Source organism: Microtus pennsylvanicus, chromosome 15 (genome assembly GCF_037038515.1).
Source record: "Microtus pennsylvanicus isolate mMicPen1 chromosome 15, mMicPen1.hap1, whole genome shotgun sequence".
NCBI lineage: Eukaryota > Metazoa > Chordata > Mammalia > Rodentia > Cricetidae > Microtus > Microtus pennsylvanicus.
The window spans coordinates 17,657,442-17,671,717 of NC_134593.1; the positions used below are offsets into that span (position 1 = coordinate 17,657,442).

At 41.3% G+C, this 14,276-nt stretch overlaps 1 protein-coding gene across 2 annotated transcripts in view; it reads right to left on the reverse strand.

Moving 5' to 3' along the window:
- Positions 1-2,120: 2,120 nt before the first annotated feature.
- Positions 2,121-14,276, reverse strand: part of Xpo4 (exportin 4) — an 84,371-nt gene continuing 72,215 nt past the window's right edge. For both annotated transcript variants that reach the window (XM_075949773.1, XM_075949774.1), the window contains exons 18-23: positions 13,754-13,934; positions 11,568-11,686; positions 10,262-10,392; positions 9,479-9,596; positions 8,578-8,670; positions 2,121-6,446 (exon numbers count right to left, since the gene is read on the reverse strand). In XM_075949773.1, coding sequence (XP_075805888.1) covers positions 6,249-6,446; positions 8,578-8,670; positions 9,479-9,596; positions 10,262-10,392; positions 11,568-11,686; positions 13,754-13,934 — 840 coding nt within the window. In that variant the 3' untranslated portion in view covers positions 2,121-6,248. The remainder of the gene's footprint in view (positions 6,447-8,577; positions 8,671-9,478; positions 9,597-10,261; positions 10,393-11,567; positions 11,687-13,753; positions 13,935-14,276) is intronic.

Below are 14,276 nucleotides of genomic sequence, written 5' to 3' on the forward strand. Positions count from 1 at the left end.
GCCACCAGGGGGAAAGCGCTACTTGAAAGGATTAGGACGTGCAGCTTTGTTGAATTATGTTACTGTGGTGGGCTTTGAGGTTTCAAACGGTCAAGTCAGGCCCTGTCTCTCTTCCCACTGCCTGTGGATCTGGATGTAGAATCCTCAGCTACTTCTCCAGCACCATGTCTGCATGTGTGCTGCCATTATACCGATGGAATAAACTGGAGTAAACTGTAAACCAGTCCCAATTAAATGCTTTCTTTTATTAGAAAGGCTGCAGTCATGGTGTCTCTTCCAGCAATAGAACATTAAGACAGAAGTCCTTACCAGAAGTGGGGTGTTGGGATGACAGGTCTGACCTTGCTGTTTGTGGATAAAATGTAGACTTTGGATTAGGAAAGCAGTTGAACCACCTTCAGTGGGCCTTAATGGGCTGAAGGTGAAGCATGGAAGGGAGTGGTGATGACAGCAATGTAGATTACGATGGTCTTGTTCAAGAGGTTTCAAGAACGCTAGTAAGTGGCCAAAAGATTATTCTTCCGGTATTTTCGTGAAGAATGTGGCTGCTTTCTCTCCTTGCCAAAAAAATCTGCCTGAGGCTAAACTGAAGTTCTGAATTATTGGCTATGGCAGAGGAAATTCCAAGACAGCCTAGTATGGACTCTGCTGTGAGGCTATCATTGGTCACTCTTACACAGATCTATAATGCAAAGGAGCAAGTTGAGCAAGGAAAAATGCAAAATGCAGTTTTAGGAGAAAAGGAGCACCAGGAAATGTATGGAGCTAAGTCCAGTGCTCAAGAAGATTAAAAAGAAAAGCCTGATGCTAACTGGAGTAAAGGGAGTGGTGACTTGATCCTACCCAACTAAGCTTTCAACTCGTGGAAGGAATTAAAGAAAAGCTTAAAAGGTGAAGGAATCATCAATGGAGAGCTGGTGCAAAAAAGGGGGGCCAAGTTCCTGCCTCAGCAGAGTGGGAACAATACTTGGCACAATACTTGTGGTTCTACCTTTAGAGTCAAAACACCAGAAAGGGATTTTGTAATCTCCCTTCATGGCTAAGGGAAACTGCTGGGGCCACGAATATGTCAGGGTCATCCCTGATTGGAGGCCCGAGACCACTGTGTGAAGCTATGAAGGTGACCGACAGAGCTGTGGAAGACCTGCCAAGGAAAGCTGCTAATAGGGAAGAGAAGCAACCCGAGAGAGAGGTGTGCTGCAGTTAACAAAGCTGGAAGCAGCTGCAGGTCAGACACAGAGATGCAGAATCTGGAAGTTGCTCTACTAGCTTTCTGTCTTGCTTTGGTCCAGCATTTGCTCACTGTGCTCCCTTCCCTCCCTTTCAGAAGGTAATGTATGTCCTGTCCCATTGGATTTTGTAAGTATGTGATCTGCTTTTTGATTTTTACAGGATATCATGATTAGGAGAGCTCCAGGAGTCTTCAGACTCTTAAACACTGTTGGGATTGTTATAGACTATAGAAACTTCTGATTTGACTGCATTTTCCCTATATGATATTGCTACAAGCCTCTAGGGGCCTGGGAGTACAAGGTCGTGGTTTGATGAAAAGCCACTGGGAAGCAGCACTATTTTAAAGGATTAGGAGGTGTGGCTTTGTTGAAAGAAGGGTGCTGGGGGTGGGAAGACTGGCCCAGTGGTGCTTTCTTCCTGCTACCTGTGGATCGGATTTCAGTTACTTCTCCAGCACCATGTCTGTCTGTGTGCTGCCATGCCTCATACCATAATAACAGACTAACCCTCTGAAACTGTAAGCAAGCCCCCAATTAAATGATTTCTTTTATAAGAAAGACTGTGGTCATAGTATCTCTTCAAAGCAACAGAACACTAATACAACACCCATGAACAAATCACACGTGGTCAAACCAAAATATAATAAAAATATTTAGTGAAAACACATATTTTAAAGCCCATTGAAGGATTTAAAAAATACAAATCAAGTTTTATCAATTTGATATTCAGGTTATAATTGGCTTAACACATAGCCTTGGTTTATTTCCTAAAATCATACTGCAGTATCTTTTCAAAAATTAAATGCCTTCATTAGTTATATTAATAGAGGTAAATATGTAGACAGTATACTTATCCCTGGGTTTCTTAAAAAAATAAACTAAAAAGTCTTAGTGTAAGTTTAAAACTTTAATATTTATAAATTTAAAAATGTTACACGTGCTGAATGATAGCAGTGCTGACATTCTGCGGGCACTAAACCACAGCTCACTGCATAGAGCTTCTTTTTGTACAGAGAGTAAGATCACAATACCAGGGTTTGCCATTTGTCATGATTTCGTGGTAGACACCACACCAGGAAACCTGGGTTTAGAGCACACTTGAGGTCAGATTCCCCACCCCCACCCCCAGTAGGTACATAGTGCAGACACGGTAAAGAACCCAGGCTGGGAAATTAGCCGCCAGAGCACACCTGACAGCTCCAAAGAGCTACGAGGCCTAAAAATGCAGACACAACAAGAAAGCCAAACCTTCCCACAGGTGAAGAGCAGGCCACAGGGGTACAGAGAGCTGCCTACTGCAGTCACACTTCTCCCACTGGCCAGGACAGTCTTTACAGAGACCTCCACACATCTACAGAACAGAAACACTTCTCCGACATCTTCAAAACTAGCAAAATCAAAGTCCATTATTAATCTTCTACTTTGACCTGAACCAAATGTACTCTTTGGCTATATAAGTCATGGTTTCCCCTTATAACCAACCAGGAACACTTCACAATTCTTATGCCTAAGGAAAAGTGAAGTTAAACTTGAGCCATGGCCCTTTAAATCAACTTGAATTTAACAAGATGTCTAATTTGGACATTTTTCTAATTCCAGAAAGTTAAGTTTTAAAGAAATGCAATGTTTCCAGAAAAAAACCCACTTACATTTTCAAGTAACTTAAAAATACTATTACAGCCTCAAATTATCTGTTATTCTGTGGGAAATTTTATAGAAAATTTATAATGTTAAAAACCTCATATCCAAATGAGTTCCTTATTCTTAGGGGAAAAAAAAAACAAGAGACACCTCTGCACAACACTGCAGTTCCTTCAGACTCAAATGCTGAGTTTGGTACTGAGACCCCGTAGTGATCACTCGCAAGACAGGGCCCATGACAATCACCTCTACTAACAGAGATGGCAAACAAAATATATGTAAATACATAACAAAGAAAAACATTTTCAGGGTACAATCAACACTACCTATCCCCTAGGAGACTCTGACCTGAAATACTTGAAACTGACAGCTAGCGTCCCGTCGGTACTTGAGGGCTTCATACAAGTACTGACAGAGAGGAGACAGGCGGCACACAGTCTTGACCGCAGGAAGAGCACTGAGTGATGCTGAGTGGGGAAGATTATAGATCTGTTTGGTTTTGAAGTGAAAACTGGGACAGAGTATCTGATTATCATTAGGTATTTTTCCATACAATCAATTTGAAGTTTTTAAGTTTGGGGAAAATCTCGACAGAATGTACACAAATTGTCATTTGTATCAGACAAAAACAATACAGTCACATTGACATAACAGTCTTCCCCCAGAATAATATTCAACTGCTGTGTTAGAAAGGACACTGTCAAATACAACAACCCAGCACAAAGACATCAGTCAAACTACCCTCTGCAGAGGCCACAAGAGCACAGCCGAGGGGGTCACATCAGCACCACTGTTAGCATACAACCTCCCTGCCTGGTGACTCTGATGACTTAGTGATTGCGCCCTGGGGAAAAAAATGGTCAAGAAGCATAAGATGAGCCAAGGCGAACAATAGTATGGGGAAATACACGTTAGAGGATGCGCTATGAACAAATGAAATTTAACACAAAAGAGGAAAAGTCAAATATCTGACAGCGAGCGTCCTCTTAACATGTATTTTAAAAAGTGCACAAATGATTTAACAGTCAGTTTAAATTGGAAAACTAGTCCGTGACCATGAAATCCATGGCCTCAAAACCCACTGGGTGACGAGCATCAGGAAGTGGAACAGCAACAAAACCCAGAGGTTCATAAAGCACTTGTAAACAACAAAGCCGGGCAAAGGAAAAGACCAAACTAAACAAATACTCAATAAAGCAAACAAATGCAAACACACACCCTGAAAAATCTAGGTGGTACAAGTGGCATTCCCGTTATCTGAAATATGGTGGCGTCATTCACTGTCAGTTGGCCATTAATCAATGTTCTGGTGATCATTTAAGTATTATTTGGTCCAATCTAAAATAAATCTTCCTTCAATTAAAAGTGGTGTAACAGAACCGGAGTATCATGCTAGTATCCGGACAATTTCACATAGCTCTGTCTGTATAGAAGCTATACTCAGACGCCTTCTCACTGCGTCCTTCCCTACCCATCTCCACGTGAACTTAGGCCCATGGTTTTAACTCGCACGGCACACACAAACCACACCCGCTGAGGAAAACAGACATCAAGAACAACACAAAACAGAGAGATTACTGATGTAGAGCACTTCAAGTTAAGAGAAAAAGAATCGAAAAGCACTCCTTTCCAAGAACTTAAAATACAGAGCATGTGGAGAATGCTATTGTTTTCCTTCTTTGTAGTATTTAGAGATTTTTCTTCCTCCATGCTTACTGTCACTAAATGGTGATCAATACAGAAGAAAGGATTCTCAAAAAGTTATGGCCCTCAGCTCTGCGTCCACTCACACCTACCATCACAGGAATGGGACGCTCTGTTTATAGAGAGCCATACAATGTCTCCAGAGCGTCAGATGCTAAGGTGCGTGCGGTTCAGGTTTAGCAGAGACGTCAACAGCAGAGGAGCCTGCCCCTCCACAGCAGTCTCAGATGCACCTGGGCAGAAGCATCTTGTTGCTGCTATACTCTGTGACTGGTCCTGCAGTTTCCAAGGACTGCTGTTTATAAATGAGCTTTTATTTTCATAATTAAAACTGGCACACAAAATTAAGTGGAGCACAGTAGCAGTATAAAAATCCTGATTATAAAAGCCAGAGGATCTAAAGTGAATTTTTCTCTTTCTCTCTCTCTCTCTTTTTTAAAAAGGACAGATCATACTTTGTAACCCAGACTAGCCTGGCATTCATGACTATGCCTGGCTAAAGATAAATTTTTAGTCTCTGAAACTGAACTAGTGTGGCTCCTGTGACTTGAGGATAACACTTACTTTAGCATAATTATTGCCCCTAATGCCCCAATGTGCAATAGTCTGTGTGAAGTGGTAATTCACATCCATTAAAAAGTTATTGCTTAAGCAAGCCATCCAGAGTAGATACAGGCTGTGTGGTTGGACAGAAACACAGAGAGGTAACCACATGGGGTTCCTCGTTTCATTTCACTGGGAAACACATATAAATACATAATCAAAGGGGCAGAAGGGTCATAGCAGCTAATACCCTAAGCCAACTCTTACGTGTCAAGACTAATTTCGCTCTAAAATAAATCTGGTTTGTCTTTTCCTCTTAAAATTAAGGCAATGAAATGGCTACAGTTCCTAAAGTTAACTGTACGAAACAGAAATATACACGCATTTCCCTCAAGTTCAGGCATCACCGTCTGATTAGAAACCTGCAATAATTACACAAGACCTGCAACGCTGAGGACGAAAGGGAAGGAAGGGGGGAAGGGGGAAGATGAACAATGAAACTAACAGACACTCACTGATGATTTTTCTTCCTGCATAATTATAATCACTGAAGGGAGGAAAAGTAGGAAAGCACAAAATCTCTTAAGAGTTTTCACCATCTCTTGCACTGATTCAAAATGTTTAGGAAAACAAAGGGGAAGAACTTATTAAAATGGAGACCCCAGAGCTAACCAGGTATTCTGAAGATGCCCAGTAGGGCCCAAGAATCCACCCCTACAACCAGTTCCACAAGAGATGAGGGGAATCTATGGACATTTTGAAAAATAATTCTGAAAACATACCACCTTTGGCTAGTCACCTATGCTTTGATAAAAGGGCAAAAGGCACTGAATAGGAATTTCATGGTGCCCATATCTGTTTGCACATATATGGAATTGCATTTTGAAATTTTAAATCACCATTCAGAATCTAGAAGACAAGTATATGGCAGATCATGGCTAACACCTAATAACAGAAGCTGATTTTAAGTTGACCTCTCCTGTTTAACCAAATTCCACATCGAAGTCTCAGGCTCTCCAAAATCCAAATGGTCAAATGAACTGAGGAATAGGCCAAGACTCAAGTCAACTTTCAGCAATTCAGTGCACTTTGCAGAAAGGATCTAAGTTAAGAATATAGCTCTGCGGTTTATTTCACACAAAGGAGACCACCAACATTTGCCATAAATTCTTCTAAACTCTTTAGGAAGGCCATCTTCTGCTTCCGGTCCAGGGTAGGAGGAGTGCTGCTTGCAGTGAGCTTGTTGAAGGCATCTGCTAATCTCTGGTAAATGATTGGGTCCTGCTGACTTGACAGTAATGTCTCAACTAGTTCAGAATACTCAGCCTGCAAAGGAAACAAGATAGTCATAAGAATGCCTTCCGGGGATCCTAGCAGGGACTATGGGGTTGGTTCTAAGGCAGGGCAGCCCACTCTTTCCAACATCAGTGATTACTGTTCTCACTTTGTAGGTTAATTCATTTAATATGTAGGCTGCTATGAGACTGACACTACCAATGTTCATACTTTACAGATGAATGTTCTGCCAGCTGAAGTAACACATTCAAATTTACACTTATAAAGCAACAGTATGGGCAATCTGGCTCCATGTGCTCCCAGCTTTGTGGTACTGCCTTTTCTATTTAGTTTGCATTTTGTACAAAAGCCCTATGTCTATATTGTGATGGTGAACAGTTCTCGTGCAGACACCTTGTCCACCCAGCTCCAAGGACAGCAGAGGCACAGCAGCACAAGTGTAGAGGTTTGAGAGCTCTCGCAAGGTGGACGTAGAACACTTTGAAAGTCCCAAGCCAGCACTGTAGCCAGTGGCTTTGGATAAAGGGCAGGGATAATTTAATGTAGTGGCGGTATTTTTTATCTTTGGTATTCTCTCTCATAACGTTAATATATAGGTAAGTAGGCAGAGGCTGGAGGGAAAGTCACCTAGGCCAGAAGTGCTGTGGAGAAAGCTGGTCTGCCATTAATTTCCATGAACTTCTTGGGATATCACAACAATAAAATGATGAAATCAGACATCACGTAGAGCAGAAATTCCCACCCTCATTGTCTACAGCACTGAGCCAGGGCTACCTTAGCTGCCCTTTCCAAAGGACAGAAGGAAGCCAGTATAACTTCAAATCATTTGCCCTATCGCCAAGAAACGGTCAGGCAGCAAGAACCACACTAGTTGTTCCAAAGTGCCCACTCTGCTTTCTGTCTTTCCAGGGGACAAAAAACATTTTTTACACTCATTTATTTATTTATTTATTTATGTGTATGTGTTGTCAGAGAACAACTTGCAGGAGTTGGTCTTCTCCTTTCACCATGCTTGTCTTATTTCTTATAAATGTTCTTACGTTTGTTTATTTATTTGTGTGTGTAAACAACTTGCAGAGTTAGTTCTCTCTGTCCACCACATATATAGGACTCAAGGATTGAACTCAGGTTATCAGGCTTGGTGGCAAGTACCTAAAGTGCCCTCTGAGCCATCCTCCTGGGCTCCCTTGAGTGTCTCTAAAATGTACATAGTCTAAAAGCCATCAGACAAGGAAATCAGAATGTACTGCTTGCACACACGGGAAAGAAGCCCATTGTCCTTGTAAGCAACATGACGGAAGGGAGCACACACCTGAAAGGAAATACCTTTTTTGGGGGGGGGTAGATATTTATTTAGCGGGTTATGGAAGGGAAGAGAGAGAAGGAAGGAAGGAAGGAAGGAAGGAAGGAAGGAAGGAAGGAAGGAAGGAAGGAAGGAAGGAAGGAAGGAAGGGGGGGGAGAGAGAATGTAGTGAGGCAAGCTTTCTTGAAGGCCCAGTGTCTCTCACAGCCTGTGCTACACATGGCACATAGCGTCTGGAAAAAGAGGGGCTTTATATGTGCGGGTCTGAAAACCCTACTGGTTTCAGGAAGGCCAAACTTCTTCAACCAACCACTTGGCCATACAAAAAGGTGTAAGGTAATGGAAAATTAGGCATCACCCTTCCCCAACTTGTTCCTTAATGTACTTTATATATTAGATAGGCATTCTATTGGAAATAAGAGGCAGGTGAACCTCTGTTACATCCATCCCACAAGAATAATGGTTTTAGATCTTAAAGGTTCAACAAAACTAGTAATTCACTGTTTTCAAAACACTAAACAAAGTAACACTTCATTCTTTAATACTCTCTGAAGGCAAACTCCCGCTCCAATCTGATACACCTCTCCATTTTTATAAAACCAGAATTCCTCAAAGACAGCAGTCACTCACTGTGTACATGCACCTGGCTCCTAGCACAGGTAAATTAAAGCCAAGCTTTTAGGTGGGAACTGCGACAAAGAATGGCTCATAACAGAGAAGGGAAAATAAATTGTTTTGATCTGACACAAATACAAAAATACAACTCTGGAGCTCATGAAAGAGCAGAAAACACTGAACTGGGGACAGGGAACTGGTGGACGAGGACCATCGTCGTCCACGAGAGAGGGGTATCAGTACCTGGTGCAAACACACCAATGTGTAGAACGCCTCTCCTGCTGCAGTCGTCATCTCTGTGTTGTGCTTCTGCAATACCAGCATATCAAAAACCAGCTGAAATTACATAATACAATATCGCTATAAAATACAGGATAACTATTTAAACCTCTAGTCCTTCCCTGCCTGAAAAAGGGATAGCAGTTATAGTCAATTTATTACATTAACCGATTAATTAGTAAATCACTTTTTAATCTAAAAAAACATTCTGTAGAATCTATATTTACAACATTGTTCAAGAACAAAAATAGAAGTAGAAGAGAACATGCTCCTAAAGAACTGGTCTTCATGGAAAAACCAGTGAACATAGCTGTGGTGCGTACACCTTTAACCTAGCACTCGGAAGGCAGGGGCAGGAGGGTCTATGCGTTTGAGGTCAGCCTGGTCTACACAGAGAAACCCTGTCAAAACCAAAACCAGACCAAACCAAACCTACACACATGAATCGAGAATTTTATGAGTCTGGAGAATGGCTCAGTGGTGAAGTACACTGGCTGCTCTTCCAGAGGCCCTGAGTTCAATTCCCAGCAACCACATGGTAGCTCACAACCATCTATAGTGGGATCTGGCGCCCTCTTCTGGTGTGCATGAAGACAGGTCATTCACACACAACACACACACACACACACACACACACACACACACGCAAGCACGCATGCACACTTAAAAAGCTCCCCTCTTTTTACTTTGAGATAAGGTCTTGCTAACATGCTCAGGTTGGCTTTGAACTCACTCTGTTGCCTCAGTAACAGAGTGGACAGAGAGAACTAACTCCTTTATTAGCCCCAGTAGTTGGCATGGCAGGCAAGTACGACTTAGCTTGGTTAAGAAGATAGTTCGCCAACCTACTCACCAAACATCTTACCTTAAGGAAGTGCCGAGTTGCTAGAAAAAGTGGTGAATCAGTTTCTTGTGCTTTAGCACATTGTTCAGCCAATGGTGTTAAGGCCTCAAGGCAGAGCTGGCATACTTCTGAACTCATTCTGAACATAATGGTCAAAGAACAAACTAGAAGACATACCCGACTTTATAAAAGATCAAAAAAAAAAAAAACCCAAATGACAACTATATTATGTACATGACTATTGTAGAAATAAATACAGGTGGTGGGAGTAGACCAAACTGCAAAGTCTTAACTGAATTGGGAAAGACTCAAAAAGCTAGCCTTTCGAGTCTAAGTCCGGTGACGCCTAGCTTGTTTCTGCAGATGATCCTCAGATGATGACATTATAATGTCAGCAAGCTGAGACTAGAGAACCAACTGCAATACACCACATGACCTAATGAAGGAAGGACGTGAAGATCAGGGCCCAGGTGCTACACACATGAAAGGGAAAGATCATGTAAGTTCACAAGAGGAACAGAATCAGAGCTGGCCGTGGTGGTACGAAACTTCGAACCCAGCACTCAGGAGGCAGAGGTAGGCAAATCTTTGAGCTTGGGGTCAGCCTGGTCTACAGAGTGATTTCCAGGACAGCCAGGTCTGAAACCCTATCTCAAGGGAAAAAGAGAGAGAAAGAAAGTTAAAGCAGCTATAGAGGGGATATGTTTTTGAAGAAATAAAACAACTATAAAAGAAAATCAATCATTTAAAAAACTTTAAGTAAGAAGCCTCCTCCTTGAATAACAAAGTTCATGTAAAGGATACGAGGTCATTCCTAGTTCTAGAGAATACATCAGACTCTTAAACAGATCCTCAGGAAGCTGGGGTATTTTTTCAGGAAAAATCTCACAAATAAATGTGATCAATTTGTAGTATTGATTACAAAGGGTTGGAAACTGAAAAAGAAATATTAAATATTTTGATATTTAATAAAATAAAACAACTAACAAACTTCTAAGTAGTACAATGATTTCTCTAGGATGTATTTAGCATAAAAACACTAAGCCATAAAGAAATGTAAATAAGTTACAGGAAGGAAACTTTTCAGTAGCTGTTATCAAAAAAAATACATAGTAGAAAGAATTATTTTCTGGAAGGCTAATAGGAAATATAGACAAGTCCTGATAGTCTATGTTGATCCTGAACAAATAAACAAGGCAGTCAAAAAACTAAATGATCCATTGTTAATGTGTTAATTTCCACATAAGTATGTTAGAAAACATATTAAACTGTTAAAACTTGTGCATAATTAGAGTGGTCAGTCCTTTTCATCTTTCTACTTGGACAGCTCTGAAGAGCCGAGGGGAAAGTAGGCAGTCTAGTTTAACCACAAAGAAAATGTGTACCAAATGTTTATGACTGACTCAATGGAACGGACAAACACTAAAAGCAAACCAGTGGACAAAGCTGAATAAACTCTCTCATTCTAAGAGTCGTCACAAAAACCCAAGATTCATGGGTTGATAGGAACTGCCCAACAGACATTGCTCAGGGGAGAGTCTAAGGAGGCACCCTAACACTTCTGCTCCCCACCACACTACCTCTTTTCCCACCCTTTATCACATACATAGGTGTGTGTACACGTGCATGTGATACATTCATAGACACACACCCTTTTCTTCCTTCTCCAGTGGATCCATGTTCTTGACCTTATCCTTCTGTGATAACTTAAAACAAAAGACTTCTCTCCTAGAGTACTTCTGGAAAGAGGAAAGGGCAACCTCAGTGGTCACCCACCTTTAATACCAACTGGTAGAACCAAGGCACAATACAGTCATAATGTGCAAAAAATTTAAAAATTAATTTTGGTTTCTACCATACCAATTCTACATGGAAGGGCTTGGAAAATACCCACCACAGCTAGCTCCTTTGGTTGACAATGAAGTTTAAGAACAAAATGACAAATTCTAAGAAAATTAAAACTGCTAGCAGAAACTGTTTTCCTGATGACATGAGTCACTAATTATCTGTACACAGAGGACTGGGGCATGTGCACTGAGAGAGAAGCACAATAAACTGAGCAGAAATACAAAGCTGTTAACACTCTTTGTGTTCATATTATTTTAATTACCTTCAAGAGATCTTGTGACATTAAGGGCAGAATGAGGTTCACTCCATATAAAACAACATCAGCTGCTGACACAGATCTGCCTGCTGCTTGTCCTGGCTCGTGTCCTCTAAACACTTCATCTATCAAAACAAAGAGCACACTGTACAGTCGTAACTTAAATCTCCAAAGCTCATATTCCTTTAGAAAAACACAAACATAGTCAAGCTCAAAGACCCAAGAAATCCATTTATGGGTAACGGAGAAATCTGATAAGCCCAAGCCAGGCCATCCTTTTGTATTATTTATTGGAGAATCTGAGCACCAGATACAATAATAGTGGATAAGTAAGGGCAACAGACGTTCTAGAAATCCAAGTTAACACAGTTAATGCTTTGGTATTTCACTCCAGCACCTCTATCTAGCTAATGAACTGTGAAACTAACAGGGCAGACAGTAAACAAGAAAAACAAACCAACAAAAGTCAACAGAGCAAGAACAATCTCAAAGACTGGACACAGTGACTATTGGGGGCTACTATAGTAACAGCTTGGAGAACCTTCAAAAAAATCAAAGGATATCTCTGACTATGAAGCCTGCATGACCTGAGGCAATGCTATATATGATACTTTCTCTGATAAAGCAACTCTCTTATTTCAGGTTTGAAGGCAAAGTTAGCAGGGAGGTAAATCTAACTAGTGAGGGAAGAGATATTTAAAAGATATGAAGGCAAGAGTAAGCAATTAAAGGCATTGGGCGTAAACAGCCCCTCACCCTCTTGTTTCTGAAGCAGCTGCATTTCTTCCTGCCTGTTTCTCTGAGAACAAACCTAGCAATGGCTTATGAAGGAAGTGGAGGCAAACTGCACAAATGTCTGAGCTTTACGGACTGACCAAGCTCTTCTCTGTAAGAACAAGAGCTTATCATCTCGTCTTATCTACTGATTGCCAAGCATAGTACTAGCAAGACACAAATGTTCAAAAAGGTCTTTATTATCATCCCACTGATAGCAGAAAGGTGGAGATTAGCATTCTGTCCCCGTATTATGACACTGGAGAACTATGCTAGGTAGCTATCACGTCTGGAACCCAGTACTTCTCACCCCAGTGGGATTTCACATGTTGTATCTATAAAACATTGAGTTTGATGGGCAATCATCTCCAAGGGCATGAAAAAGCCAATGAAATATCACTCTAAAGCAGTGGTTCTCAACCTTCCTAATGCTACAACCCTTTAATACAGTTCCTCATGTTGTGATGACCCCCAAACATAAAATTATTTTATTGCTACTTCATAGATGCAATATTGTTGCTACTACAACTATCTGATATGCAGAATATCTACTGCAGGGGTCATGACCCACTTTTGGAGGAGGCTGCTTGTTGGTTCCCGGCTGCCTAGCCCCAAAATAATCATACAAAAACTGTATTAGTTAAATCACTGCTTGGCCCATTAGCTCTAGCTTCTTATTGGATAACTCTTACATATTAATTTACCCATTTTTATTAATCTGTGTATTGCCACGAGGCTGTGGCTTACCAGGAAAAGTTCCGGCATCTATCTCCTGTGGAGCTAGGTAGCTTCTCTCTGACTCTGCCCTTCCTTCTCCCAGCATTCAGTCCAGTCCTCCCTGCATAGCTCTGCTCTGGCCCACCCTGCTCTGCAGGAGGCTCAAAGCAGTTTTTTACTCATTAATGGTAATCACAGCATACAGAGGGAACTCCCACAACATCCCACAGGTTGATAACCACTGCTCTAGAGAATAGGGTCCATAGACACACACAAGGATTTGAACGTGAGTTCAGACTTACTAACTACATGCATGTCTGCCATTACTTCAGCAGTAAAGTGGGAATAGCAATGGCACCTTCTGCATGGCACTATGAGAAAAGCAGCAGCTGGCGTTTATTAATTACTGCATAACCGGGAGAAAAAGAGGCAGAAGCCATTTCTCTTTTAGATAAAAAGCATGTGTGGTAGCTATAGAATAAACTGATTTTTATACAGAAGAAAAAAAGAAGTGGATAAAAAAAGTTTACATTCATATTTAAGTAGACACGAGAAAGGTCTTCAGTTCCCCCTTCATTTCAACCAAAGGGATTTACTTCTATTTGTTCTCTAAGCTCAACTTCCTCACGGGGTTTTACTTAAAGAAAATAACCTGTAGTTTTAACAAAGACAGCAACAACAACCACTTCAAGAGACTTTACCTGTGTCACTGAAATCTATGAACTCCTTGGAGAGCAGGTTAGTGAGGAGCTCCATAATGAGAAGCAGGTCCTGGTACTGCTCTTCTTCCGCTGTAACATCTATCCTTTGCCGCCCTAGATTGTTCTTAGAATATACTTGCAACAAAGTAAGGCAGGCTTCATATAAATGCATAGCTTTGGACTGTAAGAAAATGAGGAGTGGTATTATCTGGTGGGATCTAGCAGATAAGCCCAAGTTTACATATACTCTAAACTGCAATAGTAGCTCTATATAACAATAATGAAGGGTTGAGAGTTGGAGAAGTACTTGCCAAACATGACAACCTGAGTGCAGCACCATCCCCAGTGGTGCATGGTGCATGCTGGGGATCTTAGTACCAGGGGGAGGAGACAAGAGGGCCTTGCTAGGTGTGCTTGGCTTGGTGAGCTATACGGTCAGTGAGTCCTTATCTCATCAGAAAGTAAGGTGGAGAGAAATAAAGGAAGATACCCACCATTGACCTCTGAGACAGACAGACAGACC